Source organism: Phyllobates terribilis, unplaced genomic scaffold, assembly GCF_046119375.1.
Source record: "Phyllobates terribilis strain yellow unplaced genomic scaffold, ASM4611937v1 Scaffold_3__8_contigs__length_932513732, whole genome shotgun sequence".
NCBI classification, from domain to species: Eukaryota; Metazoa; Chordata; class Amphibia; order Anura; family Dendrobatidae; genus Phyllobates; species Phyllobates terribilis.
In genome coordinates this window covers 550,003,496-550,029,378 of record NW_027362763.1, presented here as the reverse complement: position 1 = coordinate 550,029,378, position 25,883 = coordinate 550,003,496, and the positions used below count along the sequence as shown (strand labels likewise).

The 25,883-nt window shown below is 40.3% G+C and overlaps 1 protein-coding gene across 3 annotated transcripts in view; it reads left to right on the top strand.

Moving 5' to 3' along the window:
* The window catches only part of PEX3 (peroxisomal biogenesis factor 3), a 50,567-nt gene extending 25,110 nt beyond the window's left edge, over positions 1 to 25,457 (top strand). For all 3 annotated transcript variants that reach the window (XM_073671375.1, XM_073671376.1, XM_073671377.1), the window contains exons 9-13: positions 2,502 to 2,670; positions 14,502 to 14,572; positions 15,213 to 15,335; positions 19,671 to 19,767; positions 22,846 to 25,457. In XM_073671375.1, coding sequence (XP_073527476.1) covers positions 2,502 to 2,670; positions 14,502 to 14,572; positions 15,213 to 15,335; positions 19,671 to 19,767; positions 22,846 to 22,929 — 544 coding nt within the window. In that variant the 3' untranslated portion in view covers positions 22,930 to 25,457. The remainder of the gene's footprint in view (positions 1 to 2,501; positions 2,671 to 14,501; positions 14,573 to 15,212; positions 15,336 to 19,670; positions 19,768 to 22,845) is intronic.
* The last annotated feature ends 426 nt before the right edge of the window (positions 25,458 to 25,883 follow it).

Genomic DNA, 25,883 nt, shown 5'->3' with positions numbered 1-25,883 from the left:
TTTGACCCTGGCTAGGGAAGGGAGGGGGATGAGCGCTAGTCGATCCCCACTGACACTAAAGACAACAAGGGGGGAACAAACAAGGGAAGATAGCTTAGCTTTTAGTCGACTTCAGAGAGATGAACACCCGTCCTCATAACTCCAGAGAGGAAGAAGTAATACACTTGCTCCGAGCCTTCACAAGGGGTAATGTGAGTATCGCCGGCACCTCCCTCTAGCACAGAGGAGGTATTTATACATCCAGGCCAGGGTGTTAATTAGCGAGAGGAAGGTAGCTCCTGGGTCCTAGAGAGACAGCTCTAAGAAGGTGTCTGTAATGCCAAACAAAGAGATTTCCTGCAACAAACTGCAGGGCGACTGTCTGTCACTTCTGACACACCCGTGACAGGTGGAGAAGTAGAATCTCATAACTGGAGAAAGAAGTCAAATTCTTTGATGATACATTACAAAGTTGCTTTTAATGGCCTGCACTATTGATTTATGCAAAGTTTGTTGAAAGTACAGTTCCCATCTAAGCTTCAATGTTTACCATTTGCCATTTTTGTGTTATGCAAGCAGCAGGTTATTTCAATAGAAACTACATTGTGGTGGTATCATTAATTTACATTTATATAATGTGAGTGGAGCAGTTTACAGGAATAAGAGCAACAGCCATCACTAAGTGCCATCACAGCCCCCCCCCACCACAGCAGTCACCATGATTTATTAGTTATCGCTGATTGAGAAATTGCAGTGTTTCAGTAGGAAAAGAGACATTTTAAGTGAACAGCTTTTGTTTTAGCCTTCGTATTTGGCATAGAGAAGCGGTTAGATGCTTTGTGCTGTCAGAATAGTTGTTTTTGTGCAAAAATCACTACCCCTTAGATACTGCCCACAGCACAGATGTTAGGAGTAATCACAAAAAATATGATATCTGTTGTCTTTGAGGATCACTGAAATTCACTGTGGATCAGTATTATTTTCAGCCTCCGTGCAGTGCACTTTTTGTAGTATGTAGTTCTTTTGTAGAGAATTTGTATACCAGTAGGTAATTTTAAAGGGGCTCTCATTCCTCATGTTTGGCCCCATTAAAATAAAAACACCTTCACTCACGTCCCGTGTCGGCACTCACATTTACGGGGCTCTCGTAAGGTTATGTCACGTGAGTCTGCGCCCAATCAGCACCGGCGTCACTGTCCCCACCTACAGATAAATCGAACATCAAGAGGAAGTCCGAGAGCAGCCTCAGTCCTGACATCCTGTTGATATTCCATACGTCCGAAGGCGAGGACGGTGACGCCTGCGCTGATTAGGTGTAGGGCTCGTGTGACATAACAACCTCACAAGAGCCCTGGGAACGCAAGTGTCAACACCGCTGGAACGGCGGCACGGGAGGTGAGTATAGGTGTTTTTATTTTATCGAGGCCAAACATGAGGAATGAGAAGGGGTTGTCCCAGTAATGGACAACCCCTTTAAGTGTGTGTTCACAAAGAAATGCCAAGACCACTTAAAAAAACATGCATTTTTTGTGTTTCTATGTTGAACATATATATATTATTTTTACACTCGTTATTAAACACCCAGAATAAAACGCTGTAGGCGCGTTTTTCCATGGAAATGGATGGGCAGCCTATTAGAAGCAAGTGAAGGTTTTTCTATGCAAATTTTGACTCAAATTTTTTACATTTTTATGCTGCTTTTTAATGATTTGTACAGCATCATTTTCGGTTGAAAATACACACCCACAGAGCTGAAAGAAATTGAACCCTCAGTAGAAAATTGGCAGCAGAAATTGCAGTTATATCCATGACTGAGTGGAGAAAAAAAAATGGCATCCCTGTTTTACTATGTGCAGGAATGTACAGTTTACAATGCTAAAATTTGGAATGAGCACAGTGCCCATCTCAAACTGCCTCAAATTGACTCTTTATTCAAAATTGTGTCCAAGCATGCACCCCCGAGAAGTGCATTTCAATAGGCAAATCCTTCATTTTTTTTTTCTTTTCAAAATTTGACAAACTCCAGGCATGGTGTTTTTTCTTCCAAATATTCCTAAAGGCTTCTCTATATGACTTGAGAAATGGCAGCAAAAGTGCATATACAAAATGTGCCAAAATAACAAATACCATCAAAAGTGGTTGTAAAATATACTATGGAAAACATTGGACATTTGTGGCAGTTATTAAATGGGTTGTCCACTACTCGGACAACCCCTTCTCAATCATTATGTTCCTTTCTTATAAAATAATAATACTAATACTCACCTCTGGTGCAGGTGCCGTTCCAGCAGTGTGGACACTGGCTCTCCAGGGGCTCACATGAAAGGGCATCCGTACCTGTCAATTCGTCTAGATCTCCGTTACATTTGAAGGAGCGGGGACAGTGAAGCCCCGGGAGAACATAGTGGTTGAGAAGAGATTGTCCAAGTCCCTTTAATGCTGAAAATATGTGTGTGTAATATGGAAATGAAATCATCTCCTAAACAGAATGAGGTTTGTAATGCTGTGTATTCTCTTACCAGTCTATCTCTAAAGCAGTCTCTTTCGCTTATTGAATTGGAGGAACATATGAAAGAAATTCGTAGATTGGTGGAAGATTGTAACAAGACCTCAGATCTGGAGGAGTCACAGAAAAAGTCAATGTTATGCCATTTCATGATGCCAGATGAAGAGAACCCACTGACTTCTCAGGTAATTACTCCATAGTCTCTTATTTGTGGATTCCCCAAGCTCCTAGAGTCCTAGCATAGGTATGTAAAGCACCACCCCAGCGTTTTTATTTCAGCGCTGGAGTGGTGCTACTAATGCAAGGTCCCTGCCTCTACTCTCATTCTCACCTTCTGCAGTCTTCTGCTGTTATCCGCTCGCTCCTGTCTGTCTCCATAAGATTGTGACCTGATGGATCGCTCCAGCGATAACTTTTCAAAGCTAGTGTATGACAGCCTCGTTCAGGCTCTCGAGGGCTTGTTTTTTGCAGAGCAGGCTGTAGTTTTCAATGACCCCATGCATTTTACCATGCTGTGTACTGGAAAGCAGTAAAAAACATCATGTATGATGACATGGCGAGAAAATGAGATTTGCCATTGTTTCCTGGGTTTTGTTTTTAGTGTTCATTGTGCAATAAAAATGAGCTGGCAGTATGATTCTAGAGGTCCGTTTGATTACGGCAGTGCCAAACCTGTGTAATTTATTTTTCTTATTTAAGTGGTAGAAAAAAAGTCAGATTTTTCTTTCTAGCAATTTATGAAGGTTTGTTGCATAGCAATGTTTATATTGACACAATTGTAGGGTATTTACAATGTTTTGATCACTTTTTTTTGCATTCCTTTAAGGGATCTGTGGTGACCAAAAAATTCTGGCATTTAAATTTTTTGTTTTCCTCTTCATGACGTTTATTTTTCTCACTTATATAGTGCCATTAATTCCACAGTTCTTTACAGACATCATCACTGTTCCCATTGGAGCTCAAAATCTAAATTCCCTATCCGTATATCTGGTTGTGTGGGAGGAAACCCATGCACACACTCGGAGAACATAAAAAAATTAGTGGGATTTGAACCCGGAATCCCAGCCCGGCAAAGCTAGTGTCAACCACTGAGTTACCTTTCTGTTTACTGTACAGGTTAATTCATTTTTTTTATTTTTATCCAATGGAAAAGCCTTCTAAAAGGATGTGGCAACACCAGTTTTTTTTCTTTCTTGTATTATCTCTTTGATATTAAAAGAAAGAAAAGTGGCTGATTTTGAAATTCCCATTTTTTTTTAAATATAGTTTTAAACGCTTTGTTTTTAATTTTTGACTTTATTTTTTAGTCCAATTACGGGACTTGAACCTTTAATTTTGGTACTGCATTTTTTTTGCGACATGTGGAGCACAAAAAAACACTTAATTCTGGCGCTTTTATTTTTTTTCTTTTTACACGGTTTACAGTATGGATTAATTTTTATATTTTAATAGATCGGACTTTTACAAAGGTGGCGACACCAAATGTCTATTTTTTAAATATATTTTTAATGGGGGAAAGCTGATTTTGAATTTTTATGTTTTTAGGAAGTTATAAGGGTTAAAAGTTGACCAGCGATTTCTCATTTTTCCAACAAAATTTGCAAAACCATTGTTTTAGGGACCACATCACATTTGAAGTGACTTTGAGGGGCCTTTGACAGAAAATACCCAAAAGTGACACCATTCTAAAAACTGCACCCCTCATGGTGCTCAAAACCACATTCAAGAAGTTTATTAACCCTTCAGGTGCTTCACAGGAATTTTTGGAATGTGGAAGAAAAAAATGAACATTTAACTTTTTTCACAAAATTGTTACTTTAGACCCCAATTTTTTTATTTTCGCAAGGGTAGCAGGAAAAAATGGACCCCAAAATTTGTTGTGCAATTCCTCCTGATCATGCTGATACCCCATATGTGGGGGAAAACCACTGTTTGGGCGCACGGCAGGGTTCGGAATGGAAGGAGCGCCATTTGACTTTTTGAATGTAAAATTTGCTTGAATAATTAGCGGATGCCATGTTGCATTTGGAGAGCCCCTGATGTGCCTAAAGAGTGGAAACCCCCCACAAGTGACCCCATTTTGGAAACTAGACCCCTCAAGGATTTTATCAAGGGGGTTAGGGAACATTTTGAACCCAGAGGTACGACACAGAATTTGACAACATTAGGTCATCATATTGAATAAGTTGTCATTAGTCTTGAGCGCGCAAGTTCTCGCTACTTGAGCACCCGCTATACATGGTGCATACCCGAATACCCGATGCAAACTCGAGTCCCTGCCCCACATGTTTCACAGTTATTAGACACCCAAAAAAAGCATGCTGGGATCACTCGTGCATGGCAGGCAATCCCCGCAATGTTTTTTTGGCTGTATAACCGCTTCAAAACATATGGGGCGGAGACTCGAGCATGTCACTCCAGCACTAGCGGTACTCGATGCATACCCGAGCATCCGATGCAAACTCAAGTAGCGAGCACTTGCGCTCAACAATGATCGCCATATTGTCGTCATTTTTTTTTCTTTACTTTTGAAAAAATCCCAACCTCAACACAACCCTAGCCCAGCCCTAACGCTAGCCCAACCCTAACCCTAGAGTTTATTTTTTACGCCATTCCTCGTGCAGTATAAGTGATTCGAAGACTTTATTCTTCAGGTCGGTGCGTTAACAGCAATACCAGATTCATATTGTTTTTTTATGATTGACAGCTGTCACACACTAAAAGACGCTTTTTTTTGCAAAGACTAGTTTTTGTATCTCCATATAAGTTGATGTTTTTATTGGTACCATTTTCAGGCACGTGACATTTTTTGATCGCTTTCTATTCCAATTTTTGGGAGGCAGAATAAACAAAAACCAACAATGCCAGAATTGTTTTTTTTTTTTTATGCCGTTCCGCGTGTGGTAAAATTGATAAAGCAACTTTATTCTTCAGGTCAGTACGCTTACAGCGGTACTACATTTATATCATTTTTTTTTTTTTTTTTATGTTTTGGCGCTTTTACACAAAAACTATTTTATAGAAAAAATCATTTTTTTGTATAGCTTTATTCTGAGCTATAACTTTTTTATTTTCCGGCTGATGGACCGGAATGGCGTCTTGTTTTTTGCGGGACAAGATGACGTTTTCAGTGGTACCATTTTTATTTGCATTTGTCTATTTGATCGAGTTTTATTGCATTTTTTGTTTGGCGGTATGATGATAAAGTATTGTTTTTTGCGTCGTTTTTTTTTTTACCATGTTCACTAAAGGGGTTAGGTAGTGGGACAGTTTTATAGGTCAGGTCGTTCCAGACGCCGCATATGTGTACTTTTATTGGTTTTTTTGTTTGTTTTGTTTTTCGGAATAATATTTATTTATGGGTACAGTATATTTAAATTTTTTTGGATTATTTTTTTTAAATATTTTTTTCAATTTTTTTTTTTCACTTTCTAACACTTTTGGAACTTTTACACTTTGTCCCACTATGGGACTTATACTTTTTGCAGTCTGATCGACTGTATTGCATAGAGAATCAGCAGCATCCCTGTGCTATACAGCCTGTCAGCGCTGCACAGGGAGAAGTTACTTTGATTGCGCACTGCGCATGTTCAAAGTAGCTTCTTGCTGTCTGGTGACCCAGATGTTGTCACCATGACAACCACCGGGACTCGGCTCAGACATCGCAGGATGCCGTAGAGGAGGTAAGTAAGCGGCGCGATCGACTTCGATCGCAGCATTTCGGAGGTTAATGTACCGGACCGCTCCTTGCACATAGCACCGGGTGTCAGCTGTGACAATCAGCTGACGCCTGGCGCCTATCGCCCCGCACCGCTTGTGTGCGGGCGCGATCACAGTATGCAGTAATAGTACGTTCCTGGCCCAATAGGCCCAGGGCACAAGGATGTACTATTACCACATACGTCAGAAAATAGTTAAAATGCACTTTGTGGGAAAACCCCTTTAATCTGATCAGCTGTCATATGCCTCTAACAGCCGCGGGTGGAATCGCGATCCACACTCGGCTGTTGACATAAACTCAGACAGCAGCATTTAACATGACCACATCGGAAGCGCGTCATAAGACCCGCCCATCGATGCGCCCGTCACATGATCGTGGGCCGTCAGTTGGTTGGCATAACAACCCGGGGTCTGCAGCTGTTGGCGCTCATAGCAGATGAGCAATTTTGTTACACATAGCAGGTCTGAAGCCCAGCTATGTGTAGCACAAGCAGTCAGAAGATCGCAGCTTCAAGTCTCCCATGGAGACTATTGAAGCCAGTAAAAAGTAAAAAAATATATAAGTTCAAATTGTCCCCGTTTTTCCCCATTCAAAAGAAAACAATTAAAAAAATCAAAAATACACATATTTGGTATCGCCGCGTTCAGAATCTCCCGATCTATCAATACATAAAAAGAATTAATCTGATCGGTAAATGGCGTAACGAGAAAAAATAATCAAAACTCCAGAATTACATTTTTTTGGTTGCCACAACATTGCAATAAAATGCAATAACAGGCGATCAAAACATCGTATCTACCCCAAACTGGTATCAATAAAAACATCAGCTTGGTACGCAAAAAATAAGCCCTCACCCAGCCCCAGATCCCAAAAATAAGGGTCTCAGGAAATGGCGCAATTTTTATTTATTTATTTTTTTTTAAACAAACTTTGGATTTTTTTTCACACCACTTAAATAAAAAAGAACATATACATGTTTGGTATCTGCAAACTCGTAACGACCTGTAGAATTATAATCTCGGGTCAGTTTTAGCATTTAGCGAACATGGAAAAAAGAAAATAAAACCCAAAAAACAATTGTGGAATTGCACTTTTTTTTGCAATTTCACCGCACTTTGAATCTTTTCCCCGTTTTCCAGTACACGATATGGTAAAATCAATGGTGTCATTCAAAAGTACAACTCGTCCCGCAAAGAAAGTCTTCACATGGTCATATTGACCAAAAATAAAAAAAAGTAATGGCGCTTGGAAGAGGGGGAGCAAAAAACGAAAGCAGGAAAATGGCCGTGGCGTGAAGGGGTTAATAACGGTGGTTACTGCTTGTGGGCTGGAATGATCTCTGCCCCTTAGATAGCTACACCACTGAATAACTTCTTTAGTGGTAGCAGATCTGTGGATGCCTGCTCATTAGTTTGGGAACTGTTGTATTATCAATTCTGGCTGGCCTAATGGATTGATTTAGTTGGCCCTGACTTTTAATTTGGGCGGTCATTGTGCAAATGGCTAATTGCTACTTGAGTGAATACATTTATTACAACGACAACAGACATGAATAATAGTTTGAAACCATCTTTCTATATCTTCCTAGACTTTGCTGTAGCCTCATATATGAATGGTTATAAAGTGTAGTGCAGGTGAGTGAATGTAGCAGGTAGGCAGCCTCATGAATGCCTGCACTCTTCCTAGCTCTGCAGCATGCAGAATGAAGGCAATACCAGATCAAAGGAGCACATCAGATTGAGTGCATCTTCACTTAAAAGTATTAAAGTGGTTATCTGGGACCATATTATTATTTTTTTGCTATGGGTCTAAGAATGAACAGGCAGGTAATGCTAACTATGTGCCTGTTCTGCCCATAGCTGATCTCTGCCAGCTCAGAATGGTCACGTCGATGGAGCAGCTCCTTCTTTTCCAATCTGCTCTGATGACAGAGCGTGACTGCCGATGTCAGGCTGATTGACAGTCCGCTCCCCGCGGCCTAACTGTGGGAAGCTAGCTGTCAGTCAGCATGAACAGAAAAAGCTGCTGTCTTGATGTGAAGCAGCATAATCGCCGGTAGGAGCAGTCTGTGAGCCGGAGCCGAGTAGAATAGGCAGGTGGTTAGCAACTACCTGCCTGTCTGTTCTCAAACCCATAATAAAAAAATTAAATAGTCCCAGAAAGCCCTTTTTAAAGGGAACCTTTCACTTGGTTGTTTAATTTAAACTGAGGTCCCTGCTTCACTGATTCTGAAACATTTTTTCTTTTTCTTCTTTGTTCCAAAGTTATGCCCCCAGAAATAAAGATGTAGATTCAACCAATTGGGTGCATACCACAGAACTTCTCAGTGGGGTGTTACTCCTCCTGGTCAATCAAAACAGGGCAGCATTATAGAGTGGAGTGGGCAAACGCCCACAGAGAAGGTCACAGCTGCAGTCTGGCTCAGCGTGTTCTCCTGAGATGAGATTTGTCTCATATGAACATGCAGAGGACTCCACAGTTTCTTCCTGCTATTAAACCTGAGTTACAGATGATGATGCACTGTGTTTATTTTCTCCTGTGCGCCAGCGCTCCAAAATTTGCATCTTTACTATTAGGGAGCATAAGAAAGGAGCGGCATAGAAAGAAATAAAGACTGTTCCAGAATCATTGGAACAGCTACAATTAAAGGAATTACTCCTTTTTAAATTAAAAAATCCAGTGAAAGGTCATCTTTCTAAAGTGTTATTGCATTAGTTATTTGCAGGTTAGTATATTACATTGGAAAACATCTATCTAGTCTTCACGCCAAATATTTGTTGAAAGAAGAGAAGGAAATATGAGGAAAGTTGAACAGGTTGCTGAGTTTTATGACATCTCGTCTAGACATGAATGTCTTCTTCAGTAGTTGTGATTTTCAATGCGAGTTTTTTGGAAGATGCAGATGGGGCGTCTAAGGTCATTCAGTAATTTGTCATAGTGGAGATACATAGCTAATAGCCACTCAGAAGTCAGCATGACCTTGTCTGGAGCGGCTACTCAATTTCTCAGGGTTTCATAGACCAATACGTTTATTGTACTTCATATTAGGTAAATACATATTTATTTCTTAGTTTGGTCTTTTAAAATGACTGTTCTATTAATTTACCATGAATCAGAATTAGCAGAATATGTATAGTAAAGCATCTTAAAAATGTTTAATATTTACCGTATTTTTCGGTATAAGACGCACCTAGGCTTTAGAGGAGGAAAATTAGAAAAAAAAATTTAAGCAAAAAATGATGTGGTCACGATGCACTGTTAAGGGGGAGGGGGTCTGCTGCTGACACTGGTATAGTGGTAATGTCCCCCAATTCTGATAATATCCCCCATCCTGGTATATATGCCACCCCTTCATATTATGTATGGCCCCCATCCCCATCCTGGTATGCATAGTACCTCAATCCCGATCCTGGTATGCATGGCACCCCTCATCCCCATCCTGGTATGCATGGCACCCCTCCATCCTGGTATGCATGGCACCCCCTGATCCCCAACCTGGTATGCATGGCACCCCCTGATCCCCATCCTGGTATGCATGGCACCCCCTGATCCCCATCCTGGTATGCATGGCACCCCCTGATCCCCATCCTGATATGAATGGCACCCCCTGATCCCCATCCTGGTATGCATGGCACCCCCTGATCCCCATCCTGGTATGCATGGCACCCCCTGATCCCCATCCTGGTATGCATGGCACCCCCTGATCCCCATCCTGGTATGCATGGCACCCCCTGATCCCCATCCTGGTATGCATGGCACCCCCTGATCCCCATCCTGGTATGCATGGCACCCCTCCATACTGGTATGCATGGCACCCCTCCATACTGGTATGCATGGCACCCCTCCATACTGGTATGCATGGCACCCCTCCATACTGGTATGCATGGCACCCCTCCATACTGGTATGCATGGCACCCTTCCATACTGGTATGCATGGCACCCTTCCATACTGGTATGCATGGCACCCTTCCATACTGGTATGCATGGCACCCCTCCATACTGGTATGCATGGCACCCCTGATCTCCATACTGGTATGCATGGCACCCCTGATCTCCATACTGGTGGTATGCATGGCACCCCTAATCCTTATCCTGGTATGCATGGCATCCCTCATTCTTATTCTGGTGTGCATGGCATCCCTCATCCCTATCTTGGTGTGCATGCACCCCTCATCCTTATCCTGGTATGCATGGAATCCCTCATCCCTATCCTGGTATGCATGACACAGCAATCACCATCCTGGTATGTATGGTACCCCTAATCCCCATCAAGCTGCACATAAAAAAAAATTAAAAACACTTCTACTCCTCTTTCTTCCCTGTGCTCCAGAGCTGCGTCCCTTTTCTGCTGCCAGCACTGATATCGCCATGTGAGCCGCGCATGACGTCCCTGTCATGCGCCCTCACAAGGTGAGATCAGCTGCAGGAATAGTCACTGCTCCCCACGCCGGGACTATGTGCGTGGGGAGCAGTGACTTCATTCTTCTTAATAGCCGGCACACAGTTGTAGCCGCAGCGCTGCTCCTGCTGCGGCCAGGCGATCGCATGTGCCCGCTATTAAAGAGCATGTATATGTATTATACAGATACAGTTATATGAAAAAGTTTGGGCGCCCCTATTAATCTTAAGCTTATTGTTTTATAAAAATTGGTGTTTTTGCAACAGCTATTTCAGTTTGATATATGTAATAACTGTTGGACACAGTAATGTTTCTGCCTTGAAATGAGGTTTATTGTGCTAACAGAAAATGTGCAATCTGCATTCAAACAAAATTTGACAGATGCATAAGTATGGGCACCTCACCAGAAAAGTGACATTAATATTTAGTAGATCCTCCTTTTGCAAAAATAATCGCCTCTAGTCGCTTCCTGTAGCTTTTAATGAGATCCTGGATGAAGGAATTTTTGACCATTCCTCTTTACAAAACAATTCCAGTTCAGTTAAGTTTGATGGTCGCCGAGCATGGACAGCCCTCTTCAAATGATCCCACAGATGTTCAATGATATTCTGGTCTGGGGACTGGGATGGCCATTCCAGAACATTATAATTGTTCCTCTGCTTGAATGCCTGAGTAGATTTGGAGCGGTGTTTTGGATCATTGTCTTGCTGAAAGATCCATCCCCTGCGTAACTTCAACTTTATCACTGATTCTTGAACATTATTGTCAAGAATCTGCTGATACTGAGTGGAATCCATGCGTCCCTCAACTTTAACAAGATTCCCGGTGCCGGCATTGGCCACACATCCCCAAAGCATGATGGAACCTCCACCAAATTGTACTGTGGGTAGCAAGTGTTTTTCTTGGAATGCTGTGTTTTTTTGCCGCCATACATAACGCCTTTTCGTATGACCAAACAACTCAATCATGGTTTCATCAGTCCACAGGACCTTCTTCCAAAAAGAAATTGGCTTGTCCAAATGTGCTTTTGCATACCTCAGCCGACTCTGTTTGTGGCGTGCTTGCCGAAACGGCGTCTTTCGCATCACTCTCCCATACAGCTTCTCCTTGTGCAAAGTGCGTTGTATAGTAGACCGCTGCACAGTGACACCATCTGCAGCAAGTTGATGCTGCAGCTCTCTGGAGGTGCTCTGAGGATTGTCCTTGACTGATCTCACCATTCTTCTTCTCTGCCTTTCTGATGTTTTTCTTGGCCTGACACTTCTGGCCTTAACGAGAACTGTCCCTGTGTTCTTCCATTTCCTTACTATGTTCCTCACAGTGGAAACTGACAGGTTAAATCTGAGACAGCTTTTTGTATCCTTCCCCTGAACAACTATGTTGAATAATCTTTGTTTTCAGATCACTTGACAGTTGTTTTGAGGAGCCCATGATGCCACTCTTCAGAGGAGATTCAAACAGGAGAACAACTTGCAAGTGGCCACTTTAAGTAGCTTTTCTCATGATTGCATACACCTGGCTATGAAGTTCAAAGCTCAATGAGGTTACAAAACAAAAAAAAGGGCTTTAGTACGTCAGTAAAAAGTAGGTAGGAGTATTTAAAACAAGAAAATGATAAGGGTGCCCATACTTATGCACCTGCCAAATTTTGTTTGAATGCAGATTGCACATTTTCTGTTAGTACAATAAACCTCATTTCAAGGCAGAAACATTACTGTGTCCAACAGTTATTACATATATCAAACTGAAATAGCTGTTGCAAAAACACCAATTTTTATAAAACATTAAGCTTAAGATTAATAGGGGTGCCCAAACTTTTTCATATAACTGTATACAGTAGATTTACAGCTCGCACATTATACCATTCTCTGGCACACACATGAACACAACACTGCTGCACTCTCAGTACATGCGCACACACAGCTCTGCTTTGCATTGCTCTGATCATGGCCATAGCATTAGGAGGCCAGCTGTATGTAAAATCCATCTGTTGTGACGAATAGCACAGGCACCGCTTCTATACCTGCTCACCACAACGTATATCTTTGTCACGGTGCAGTAGAAATGTCTATTTGTAAGGTTCCCTGCTGGCTCTTCAAACGCTTTTTTTTCCTTCTGAAATGCCCGGGCTATTGCATAGCCAGGCTCTGACTCATGCCACATGTGGTTTGAGCAGCAATAATCAAGTGACAGGTTCTCTTTAAATGGCGGAATAAGTTTGTTTTTTTGTTGTTCCAAGGGGTAACGTTTCTCCTTGTGGAGAGTGACATGTTAAGCATGTCAAGGTGAGGACACTTTTAAGACGCAATACTCCTCTGGGAAATATGTAAATTGTTTCTTCAGAGAGGAAGAGAACTAGAACTCTAGTGCCACCTATAGGAAGCAGCAATCCTAAAAGTCAATATCGACCCTTTAATGAGCCTTGTCACATGACTTGACAGAACCAGAATCTCAATTTGCAGACACTGTGTTTCGGGGTACTGCCCATCGTCAGTGCAAAGTGTGAGATATGGTTTGGCAGGGTGAGAGGCATCAGACCAGTATCTAAGGGGTAACTTTTCTCCTTGCGGAGAGTGACATGTTAAGTCATTAAAAGTGGCTTTTTGTGTTGAATTTGGAAAAACCGCTTGTTATAGTCTAGTTTGATTGATTTATTGAAAACTGTATACTATGTGTTTGCTTTTTTTTCCCTATCTGTAGGCTGCAAATAGTTTTAAAATCTAATAATCCAGCATTTGGGTGGCTTAGTATAAATTATTGTCCAGAAAAGCACCATAGAATCCTCAGTTACTGGGGTAATGGCATGTTAGGCTAGGGTCACACCAGTGTATTTTCTGTCATCCGAGAGAATCGGGCTGATAATGGAAATCACAGTGTTATCACGGTGCCATCCGATTTTCTTGGATGAGGAAAAGATGGAGAAAAGTCTCTACCTTCTCTATTCTGTCAGTCTGTGAAAACTGGATTGCACTCAGATGTCATCCAAGTGCAGTCTAATGTTTCCACAGACTCAGTGACTTGCATGACCGAGTGTGATCCAAATATTGGGTGCAACTCACGCATGCTGGGTTTTTTTTCCCTCGTATCGGCTTTCCCTAGGAAAAAAACGGACATGTGCATAGCCCCACCAGTTCCATTGACTGAAAAATGAAAATGTTGCGTGTCTTGGAAAATGGTGACACATTCCCACTTTTTTTTTTTACAAATTTCTGATTTTTCGCCATGAAGTTTGGTATCGCCATAATCATACTGATGAGGAGAATCATATTGCCATGTCATTTTAACCACAGAATGTATGCCATAAAAACAATGTATGAATTGTAAGGTTTCTTTACAACTTCACCACACTTGGAATTCTTTTCCCATTTTCCAGTGCACTATGTGGTAAAATGATTGGTGTCATTTAAAAATACAACTCGTCCCGCAAAAATAAACATAATATTATGTGGACAGAAAAATAAGAAAGTTATGGCTCTTGGAAGAACACACAAACCGAAATTCTCTGTCGAGAAGAGGTTAAAATTGAAGTTTATTGCTTGTAACATTAATGGAGGGAAATGTGTTTTAAAATTACCTTTTTATCTTATATATTTTTCCATACATTTTGTTGATTTATAGTGTAAAATACTCCTGAAATATTGCAGTTATTTCTTTGGCTACTGAGCTTGGTATCAATAGTGAGCACAGGTTAACATATAAATATGATAGCATAGCAGCTGCGGAATTGTAAGTACCATATTATATGGCGTATGGGGCCTCCATGTACATTTGGTGCTCAGGCACTCTTACACCCATTCGGCACCACTATAGCTATTGCAGACCTAAGCAGAATTTCCTTCTTGTGTTGCTGAGAAATGCTTTTAGTTGTGATAAAAATATCTATTTGGTTTTACTAGGCGTGTGGACTAACAGAGAAGGACGTCACCACCATCCGTCTCCTGAATGAAACCAGAGACATGTTGGAGAGGTAAACTAATAATTGTTCCATTAAGGATACTCACAATCATCTATTTATTTTTGCTCACGTCTCCAGAAATTGTAACTGATAGTAATTTCTTCTTAGGCAATGTTCACATGTCCAGTAATCATCCATTAGATTGGATCCAGCACCAATCCGTTGGCAAAAAAGTTGAGCAGACACAACTTTTTTGTCCATTTTTAAAAACTGATTATAGCTGGATACATTTTTTAAGCATTCAAGTCTATGGACAACGGATCCGTTAATCAGTTATCCGTTATCTTCCATTTAAAACTGAGCCCATAAGCAAAAAAACGGATCCTTTGGAAATGACAAAAAAACGGATGACTAATTAACGGATCTGTTGTCCATAGACTTCAGTGTTAAAGCGGATTCAGCTGAAATCTGTTTTTTAAAAACGAACAAAAAAGTTGTGTCTGTACAACTTTTTTGCCAATAGATTGCCAAATATTAGCTGCTCTGTACTCCTTAGGGGTAACAATGCTGCCTACACATGAGTCTCTCTTCTTTTTAGAGGAGTTTTAAGATTAGCTGATATGAACGACTGCCGGGTCTCTTCTGTAAGAGTTAAAATTTTCTTTATTTGCAGAAAGACATTTAGCATACTTTATATGATCTATGTTTACAGTCAGGACTTCAGCACAGTGTTGAACTCATGTCTGAATCGAGGTTTTGGAAGACTACTCGACAGCATTGCAGAGTTCTTTCGACCAAACGAGCAAGAATTAAATCAAAACAGCTCAGTGAGCAGGTACGTCTTACACTTGTGCCTTAAATAATTGCAAAAGCTTATACATGTAGTTTGGTACGTTAGATTGATAAATACAGGTGCTTCTCACTAAATTAGAATATCATCAAAAAGTTAATTTATTTCAGTTCTTCAATACAGAAAGTGAAACTCATATTATATAGAGTCATTACAAACAGAGTGATCTATTTCAAGTGTTTATTTCTGTTAGTGTTGAGGATTATGGCTTACAGCCAATGAAAACACAAAAGTCATTATCTCAGTAAATTAGAATACTTTTTAACAACAGCTTGAAAAATGTTTTTAAAATCCGAAATGTTGGCCTACTGAAATGTATGTTCAGTAAATGCACTCAATACTTGGTTGGGGCTCCTTATGCATCAATTACTGCATCAATGCGGCGTGGCATGGAGGCGATCAGCCTGTGGCACTGCCGTGGTGTTATGATAGCAGCCTTCAGCTCGTCTGCATTGTTGGGTCTGGTGTCTCTCATCTTCCTCTTGACAATACCCCATAGATTCTCTATAATAGATTCTCTATGGGGTTAAGGTCAGGTGAGTTTGCTGGCCAATCAAGCACAGTGATACTGTTGTTTTTAAACCAGGTATTAGTACTTTTGTCAGTGTGGACAGGGGCCAAGTCCTGCTGGAGAATGAAATTTCCATCTCCAGAAATCTTGCCGGCAGAGGGAAGCATGAAGTGCTCTAAAGTTTCCTGATAGGCGGCTGCGCTGACTTTGGTCCAGAACACAGTGGACTTACACCAGCAGATGACATGACACCGCAAACCATCACTGATTGTGGAAACTTCACACTAGACCTCAAGCAGCTTGGATTGTGGCCTCTCCACTCTTCCTCCAGACTCTGGGACCTTGATTTTTTTAAATGAAATGCAAAATTTACTTTGCATTTACGTAGTGTCAATGACTGCCTTCTGGACATCTGACAAGTCACCAGTCTTCCCAATGATTGTGCAACCTACTGAAACAGACTAAGGGACCTTTTTAAATGCTTAGAAAGCCGTTGCAAGTTTTTTTTGTTAATTATTCTAATTCACTGAGTTAATGACTTTTGTGTTTTCATTGGCTGTAAGCCATAATCATTAACATTAACAGAAATAAACACTTGAAATAGATCACTCTGTTTGTAATGACTCTATATAATATATGAGTTTCACTTTTTGTATTGAAGAACTGAAATTAACTTTTTGATGATATTCTAATTTAGTGAGATGCATCTGTATGTAAAGGGGTTGTTTCAGTTTTTTGAATGGGTACTACTGCAAGGTGCTTGTAAAAGCAAACAACTTTCCAATTTATTTCTCTCTGTTCTCAAGAGCGGAGAGAATTTTAATTTTATAGTTTACTGTCCATTGCCCAGTTACTGATCACCTCTGAAGTCTTATCAATGGTGGCCTGGTCTCCTGGAAGAAAAACACACTTGCAAGCGCCCTGAAGCGGACAGGATCACTGGATCTTGCCAGCTTCAGTTCCCTTGCACTCCGAAGTTGCAGAGGCAAAACATCCTCTGCATGCAGCATTGGACAGCACACAGTTCAGACCAGTCGTGTGGCCATGCCTTTTGTTTGAACTGGCAATTTTTAGGAATGCATCCTCCACCTCCGGCAAGCAGGAGCTAGAAGTTTGGGAAGTGGTGCTCTGAAGAAGCATTAGGAAACTCCCTTAAGGCATCATAAAGTTTATAGACTTATAGAGAAGATGAACTGTACATTTTTGTAATGGTGTAATTTATATTCATTTATGGCCCCGATTCATCTACAAGTTTATGCCAGAAACGAACATTGTCTGGTCATATAAGCTCCGGGGTATGGGGGGGGGAGCAGGACTGTGGTGTCGGTAAGCCAAACCTCCGACTCTAACTCTGACTCCTCAATTTCCATGACTCCGACTCCCTCATATATGGCTCATGTTTAAGTGATAAATTTACTGTAGCACAGATTCATCTCCGCTAAAAGTCTAGACCCTTAGATCAGGAATAGGACAGACATTTATAGGACATTTCATAACTTTCTTTTCTTATGAAAAAATATTGGTGTCGGTCCATTTTATACGGCTCCGACTCCACCAAAATGAACTCCAACTCCACAGCTCTGGGCATAAGCAAAAAATAGTTATATGGTTATTACAGCAGGGGATCACAGATGATTTTTTTTTGTGAGGTAAAGCATTTCACTGCCTGTTTTTAAACAATCTTTTTCTTCAAAGATTGAATCAGCTGTGATCCTCTGCTGTAATGTCTGTATTGTCTTTTCCTTCCTTCCCTGTCCAGGAGATGTGGTATGATCAGACCATGTCCCTGTATGATCAGACACAGCCGTTATACAGTACACAGCAGGGGCACATTTATAAGATTATCTCAGCACAGGAACATTATATTTAAACACATCCAATTGTGGAAAATATTATTATTCCAAAATCTATTAATTAAAATTAACTTTTGTTGTGGGAAAATCCCTTTAACTCTTTTACGACGTGATACGTAATGGTATGCACCACGTTGTAACCCCCCATTCAGCGCGGGCTCCGGCGCTGAACCCGCACTGAACCGGGCACATGTCAGCTGAGTTATACAGCTGACGTTCCCGCAACAGCCGCGGGTGAAATCGCGATCCACCCGCGGCTGTTAACTAGTCAAATGCCACTGTCAATCTCTTAACAGCGCAGTGCCGGAAGTGCATCACTTACCCCGCCCATCGGTGACCCCGTCACATGATCGCGGGTCACCAATGGGTTGGTATGATAACCCGGGGTCTACAGCAGATCCCTGTGGTTGTCATGTCCAGATTGCTATGAGCACCGCCCAGTGGTCGGTGCTCATAGCAAGTGAGTAAATATGCTACATACAGGCGATCTGCTCATCACCTGTATGTAGCAGAGCCGATCAGGTAATTGCTGCTTCTAGTCTCCCATGGAGACTATTGAAGCAAGCAGAAAGTTTAAAAAAAAAAAAAAAAAAGTTTTTAAAAATATAAAAGTTTAAATCGCCCCCCTTTCGCCCCATTCAAAATAAAACAATAAAAAAAAAATCGCCCGATCTCTCAATATAGAAAAAGAATTAATCCTATTGGTTAACGGCGTAACGAGAAAATTCTAAATGCCAGAATTACGTTTTTTTTGGTCGCCGCAACATTGCAATAGAATGCAATAACGGGCGATCAAAACATCAGATCTACCACAAAATGGTATCCATAAAAACGTCAGCTCGGCGCGCAAAAAATAGGCCCTGACCCGTCCCCAGATCACGAAAAAGGGAGTCGCTACTGGTCTCGGAAAATGGCGCTTTTTTTTGGTTTTGTTTTTTCACCACTTAATTAAAAAAGAACCTATACATGTTTGGTATCTACGAACTCATAATGGCCTGGAGAATAATAATGGTAGGTCAGTTTTAGCATTCAGTGAACGTGGTGAAAAAACCAAACCTGTGGAATTGCACTTTTTTTGCAATTTCACCGCACTAGGAATTTTTTCCCCGTTTTTCAGTACAGCGATGTCGTTCAAAAGTACAACTCGCCCTGCAAAAAATAAGCCCTCACATGGCCATATTGACTGAAAAATAAAGAAGTTATGGCTCTGGGAACAAGGGGTTAAAATCTCTTGCAGTGTCGCAAAAAGTGGGGATGGGTAGACGTTGTCGAGAGGAGATGTGTAAGAGCATGCCTAGCAAATTCATCATAATTGATTCCACAGATAAAAAAGTGTAAATTACATACATTTCTTCTTGTGGTGCACAGCAGCTGAAAGATGCACCAAATTCATTAAGATGCACACACCTCTTGAATTAGTTTGGCGTATATTACTCTAGTGCACGCTTCATCAAGACCAGAATAAAAAGCGGCCGCCTTGACAAATTGGGGTCTATGGGCCCGATTCATCAAGACCGTCGTTTTTCTCTATGTTCTTGATTAGGGGAGTGCTGGAGTTAGACGCTCCTGATTCATGAAGAGCTGTATGTCTCTTCATGAATTTGGAGCGCCTGACGAGTGGCGTGTGTCTCCGAGTGGTACGCCAGAAAACCCACTCCACTCAGATTCCAGAATTATGTAATACCACACCATTCATGAATTATAGGAGCTGTGGCTTTCTTCCCTGCTATACCCTGTCCTGCCCAAGATCCGCCTATTTTGTCAGAGCTGGGAGAAACTGGTATGAAAACGTCAAAAGTTTCAAAATTTAGGCACAACTCTGAGTTGCGCCTGAGAATTCTGTAACTTTTCAAAGCTAAAATTCTGACATGAAAGCTTTGATGAATCAGACCCTGTGTGTTTACTATTTCTCTAATTACAACGTTTAATTCAAAATAAATCTCTTTATTTCTACAGCCTTTCCAGCGTTAATTTACCATTGGCCAAAATTATCCCTATAGTAAATGGACAGATCCACTCCATATGTAGTGAAATGCCCAGCCACTTTGTCCAGGTATGTACTACACTTCATATTGTATAGTATGTAAGACAACTTGGTTAGTAGCAAAACACCATTTAATGATTGTGATTAGCAACTTTGTATCCTTTAACCCCTCACTAGATTGCTGATTTAATCAGCTGTCATGTGCCTTTAACAACCACGGATGGATTGGTGCTCCGCCCGCGGCTGTTAACCCGTTAAATCCCGCCGTCAATCACTGACAGAAGAATTTACCACGCGCCGGCCGGAAGCGTGTCACAAATCCCACCCATCGGCGCCCTTGTCACGTGATTGCACTGCGCCGATGGGTTGTTATGACAGCTGGGGGTCTGCAGAAGACTACCTGTCATTGTGAATCTCCTGTGAACCCCAGCTCGTAGCCGGTGTTCATAGAAGATTGTGATTTCTGCTATACTGCTATGTGTAGCACAGGTGATCGGGTGATCGCAACTTCAAGTCTCCTAAGGTGACTATTGAAGTCCGTAAAAAATGTGAAAAAAAAGTTTTTAAAAATATGAAAAAACGCAAAAGTTCAAGTCACCCCCCCTTTTGCCCCATTGAAAATAAAACAATAAAAAAAATAAACATATTTGGTATCGCTGCTTTCAGAACTGTCCGATCTATCAAAATATAAAAACAATTAATCCGATTGGTAAATGACATAATGAGAAAAAAATCAAAACGCCAGAATTAATATTTTTTGGCCATTACCCAAGCCCGGATCCTAAAAAATTAAACCGCTACGGGTCTCAGAAAATGGCAACATAAGCAAAAATTTTATTTGCAATCTCAGCAAACATGGATTTTTTTCCTGTTTTCCAGTTCACTATGTGGTAAAATAAATGGTGTCATTCAAAAGTACAACTCGTCGTAAAATCATTGCATGGGACCCTCTGCGTCATACATTTATAAACTATCCTGTGAATGTTTTTGTACGCCAACCTCTTTAACTCCTTCTCAATGTGGCTATTTTCTGTTTTTGTGTTTTCATTTTTTCCTCTCCTTTTTGTAAGAGCCTTAACTATTTTATTCTTCCACTGACCAAACCATATGAGGGCTTGTTTTTTTGTTGGGACTAGATGAACTTTTGAATGACACCATCCATTTTATCATAGGATTTACTAGAAAATAGGGGGAAAAAAACTCCCAAGTGAAGTGAAATTGCAATTCCACAATTGTGTTCTGTTTTTTTTGGCTTTCATTCTGCAGTAAAAATGACCTGTAAATATGATTGTCCAGGTCAGTACATTTACAACAATACCTAATACCAAACTTATATAAACGACCGTAAAAGAAAAATCAGAATTTCGTTAAAAAAATATATTTTTTTGTTTTTTTTATATTATTAACTGGGGAAAAAGGGATTATTTTTACATTATTAAAAACTGCTTTTCTTTACTTTTTGCTTTATTTGCTAGTCCCCTTAAAGAACTTGAACCTGCGATCGTCTAATCATTTCTAATATACTGTATACAGCAATTCTGCAGTACTGCTGTATATAGTAAAAATTACTGTCTTCTAACCACAGGCTAGACTTCACAGATGTGATCACATGACAGGCATGGGGGTGTTCGGCCAGCCCCTGCTGTAATAGCAACCAATCGGTTTACAGCGTCACAGGGACAAGCCGATGGCTGTCTGAACTCCCGTTGGGACCAGATTGCGGAACTTAAATACCGCTATCAGCAATTGACAGTGGCATTTAAGTGGTTAACAGCAGTGATCAGTAGACACGCCTGTCGCTGCTATTAGATGCAGATACCAGCTACATATTATAGCCTGCATGTACCCTATGTTGAGCCGGCTTTGTCAGGAACTTTGGAGAGGGCTCAAAAGCAAAGTCCCCTGGTCAATGTCATTCAGGAGAAAAAGTACACACCCTGGAGACAAATCTCTGGTAACACCCCATTGGGCTTATCATAAATTATAACCTAAACTTTACAAGCTAATATCTGTGCAACCGAGATGAGAAATGAAAAATAAAAACTGATTTATGGAGCTTTTATGATTTATGGAGCTTTTATGATTTATGCAGCTTTGCAGCCACTATTCCATGATGTCGCCAGTTTAACATGCTAAAACTGGTAAAGGATCCTCTTTAAAAATAAAAAGGGTTGGGTTCTTTTCTTACAATAAATGGTTTGGTGCGTTATGAATGATCTAGCAATATATTGAAGTTTTAGGTCTATGGCCAGGAAACTCCTCAGGCCTTAATGTTTTGTTCACCTAGCCACTTAGATATGACTTCTGCCATGTGACATTGCCTCCATCATGCTAGAAAAAAACATTGTTCATCAACAAACTGTTTCTGGATCGTTTGGAGAAATTACTCTTGGAAGATGTTTAGATGCCATTTTTTATTCATGGAAGTGTTCTTAGGCAAAATTGTGAGTGAGCCCACTGCATGGATGAAAAGTAGCCCCACACGTGAATTGTCTCAGGATGCTTTACTGTTGGGATGGTAGCGCTGACCTTTTTACAAGATCATCATTCATCCAGATGTCCTAAAACCGTTCAAAGGGGGACTTCATCAGAGGAAATAACTTTTACCCCAGTTATCTGCAGTCCAATCCTTATACTTTCTGTAATTTTCTCTGATGAAGCTTCATAATTTTAGGACATGTGGAAGAATGATTGGCCACATTTTGAAGTTACTTGCAGGCATGTGTCATTCATGCAACTGTAGTGATGTACAGGTACTGTTAGCTTTCTCCCCGATCCTACAGCGATCAGACTGATCATTGTCAGCCAGGAGGAGAAAGAATTGTGCCACTGAATACTTCTATCTGTGATCAGGAAGGATGCTGTGTCTGCACTCTCCAGCATAGGAACCCTCCTCTGAACTATAGAATACACACTTTTTTTTTTTTTTTTTTGCAAGATTTTTTTTTTTCCTAAAAGATGCATTTTATAGTAAAAAAATTATATGGTAGTTTGTGTTCCTATATGAAGAAAAAAAAGTAAGTATGTTGAGATGTGATAAAGATTCCTTTGGAGACTTGTAATGATAAGTTTTTAATGTCTTGACTTTTATTATGTCTTTTTTGTTTGTTTTACTGATATTTGCTTACCAATTTACTTATTCCATAGGATCTCCTACTTATGGAACAAGTTAAGGACTTTGCTGCCAATGTGTATGAAGCATTTAGCACACCCCAGCAACTTGAGAAGTAACGGTCCATCACGATGTCTCAGTGGGACATCGATGTTTACAGCATGTATATGACATTCCTTTTTAATTAAAGAATAGTGTCTCCTTATGGACCTGAAGAATGGATGTCTGGTATGAATGCTGTACCACGAAGAACTGCCTAGAATCAGTTTCAGTCACTACAGCATTAAGCATCTGCTTTATACTTACCGGGATGTCATTTACAGAAAATTTATAGGAGACATTGAAATTTACCTAATGGTATATGAGATATATTTATTAATTTTCATTTTGGTACAAACGATGCATTAACCTTATAATCCAATCCAAATGAATGTGGCACAAATAGCTTACCGAGTGCTTTACAATATGAACAGGCCTTATTAACCCTTAGACCAAACCAGCATTTTCCTAAATTGTAATCAATTTTTCCATTTTAGGTAAAACCAGTAATATTAAACATACAATTTTGTGAATGATGACAATACATTGAGGCTACCCTCAGAGTATTTGCAAAGAGTGCATAATGTGCTTGTGTGACGACTTGCTTTTTGGACCATATTCCTTTTACTGGTAGAGAAAGAACTACTGACTAGGTGGCGATTACTGTACTGACATTGCCGCTTCTCAATATTTTGTGTTGCACATGTTTTATTCATCAAATGGAATTCAGGCTTTTCCTATAAAGTGCTGAATACTTTTATTTTTTAAATAGCAGTGGCTTTAACCTTAGGTACAATGTGAAGAACAACAATCGTACAGGGTAATGGTCATATTGTTAAAGGGGCTGCCATATTGATGACCTATCCTACCAGCTGTTTGCAGGCTGCTGTTAGTATGTAACGGTTTAAAGAGTCAGAACACCACCGCTTTGTTCACTGCATAGTGGCTGTTCTTGGGTACTGCATCGCAGCTGCTATTGAAGTGAATGACAATCCCTTTTAAATCTGAATCCATCAATCTTATAACTTGGTAAGCTTACCATAATAAAAAAATGCATTCACAATGAATATGCAAATGTAGCAGATTTGAATTTGCCATTGTACCTGTACATTTTTAAAATGTTTACTTGCAGTCCGATGGAATACACAGTTTACACTGACAAACCCTGGTCTATTTGGGTCACTCATTTTTATTCTTCTCCCTGTCCCCCACCCCCCAAAAAAACTATAAAATATAAGATTCATTCTCTATTCAAGCAAAACTCCACTTGCTTTTTTTCATTGTATGATTCATAGTATAATGTTCCCATACAGTAGAGGTCGAAGATCAGAGCTCTAATCAATTTTCCATTTTTTTAATATTATAAACCATTGACTAATTTAGTGCTCTTTGCCAGGCAGCTAACATCCATGCTAAGAGTGTATTTTAGGCTAATTATTGGGCTTCATATTAAAACTGTCCTTGTTGACCAAAGCAACCAATCAGGGTGCAGCTTATATTTTGAAGAGAAACTTAGACAATGAACTGAGCTGATTGGTTGCTGCCTGTGCTACAGTTTTGATAAATATTGCCCAATGATTGCTTATCCTTGAGGTCCAGCAGTCATGTTGTGGCTTTCAATTTCAGCAGCCCTGTGTTGCTGCGATCTTTTTATCGTGTTTCTGAACAATCACTTAAACTAGAGTTGCACAGTGACTTTGTCCATGACACCTGTCACATAACCAATGTTCGCAGTGAACCAATGTTCGCAGTGTGCCACTGCTACATCGCAGGGAAATACAAGAGTACTGCAATAAGCAAGTTGAAATATTAAACAAGGTTGGACTTATTGCAACTGGCTTGTTGCGGTCATAGTACACTCAGTGGTGCAATGCAACACCATTCACTTGTATTGTATCATGATTGTAGCAGTAACACCATGAGAACCTGTGTCATGGCAAAGTCACCATATAGCCCCTGACTTAATTTTGCAGGGAAATAACAGTTTCACCTAGGAGATTAAGTGATTGTGCAGCAGCACAGGGCTGCTGCGATTTAAAGGGACTCCGTCAGCACAGAATGACTGTTCAAGCGAAGTCCCGCCGCTCGGTGCTGCACAGCAGGGCCAATCATTTAAATACACCTTCCCACCTGCTAGTTTTCCTTCAATCTCCACCACTGTGTTCTTTGACAGCTCTGGCTTTCTAGAGCCAGAGAAGGGTGGAGATAGATGGAAACCCAGCAGGAGGGAAGGTGTAGTTAAATGATTGGCCACATCATGAAGCACCGAGCTCCTGTACTTTGTTGGAACAGTCATTCTGTACTGAGTCCTTTTAAAAGATGCAGCCTTATTAATCTGACTCTAAGAAGTTTGTGGTGGGGATGTTGTATACAGTAAATGATGTGCAACACTAATTCAACCAGGTGTAGTGTAGTATTGACATGAAAGCTTTAGTTTAATTTTGCTCATTTCAGTGCAGTAATTAGAATGGATATTTTAATTTATGTTCTGTATTAAGTTGTTCATTATGAGCGCTTTGTCTACTGTAACACAGACTCTTAATATGTTTAATGGACAATGGTAAGTAAAAATATCTACAATTCAATAAACTAGCATTTTTTTTTTTAATCTTGGCTAATTATTTAAGAATAGTTAATTATTTTGGTACATGGTTTATTACCATGTCTTAGTGTAAAACTCCTCAATACTACAATCTATTAAAAAAATGTAACGTGGTATTGTGCATTTGTCACTGGTCCTAAAAATGTATCTTTGCCACTCATCTAATAAGTGGACTGTATCTAGAAGTAGGCACCTAACATTCTGCCACCAAGCAGTACAGTGGGTACGGAAAGTATTCAGACCCCTTTAAATTGTTCACTCTGTTTCTTTGCAGCCATTTGGTAAATTCTAAAATGTTCATTTTTTTTTCATTAAAGTACACTCTGCACCCCATCTTGACTGAAAGAAAACAGAAATGTAGAAATTTTTACAAATTTATTAAAAAAGAAAAACTGAAATATCACATGGTCATAAGTATTCAGACCCTTTGCT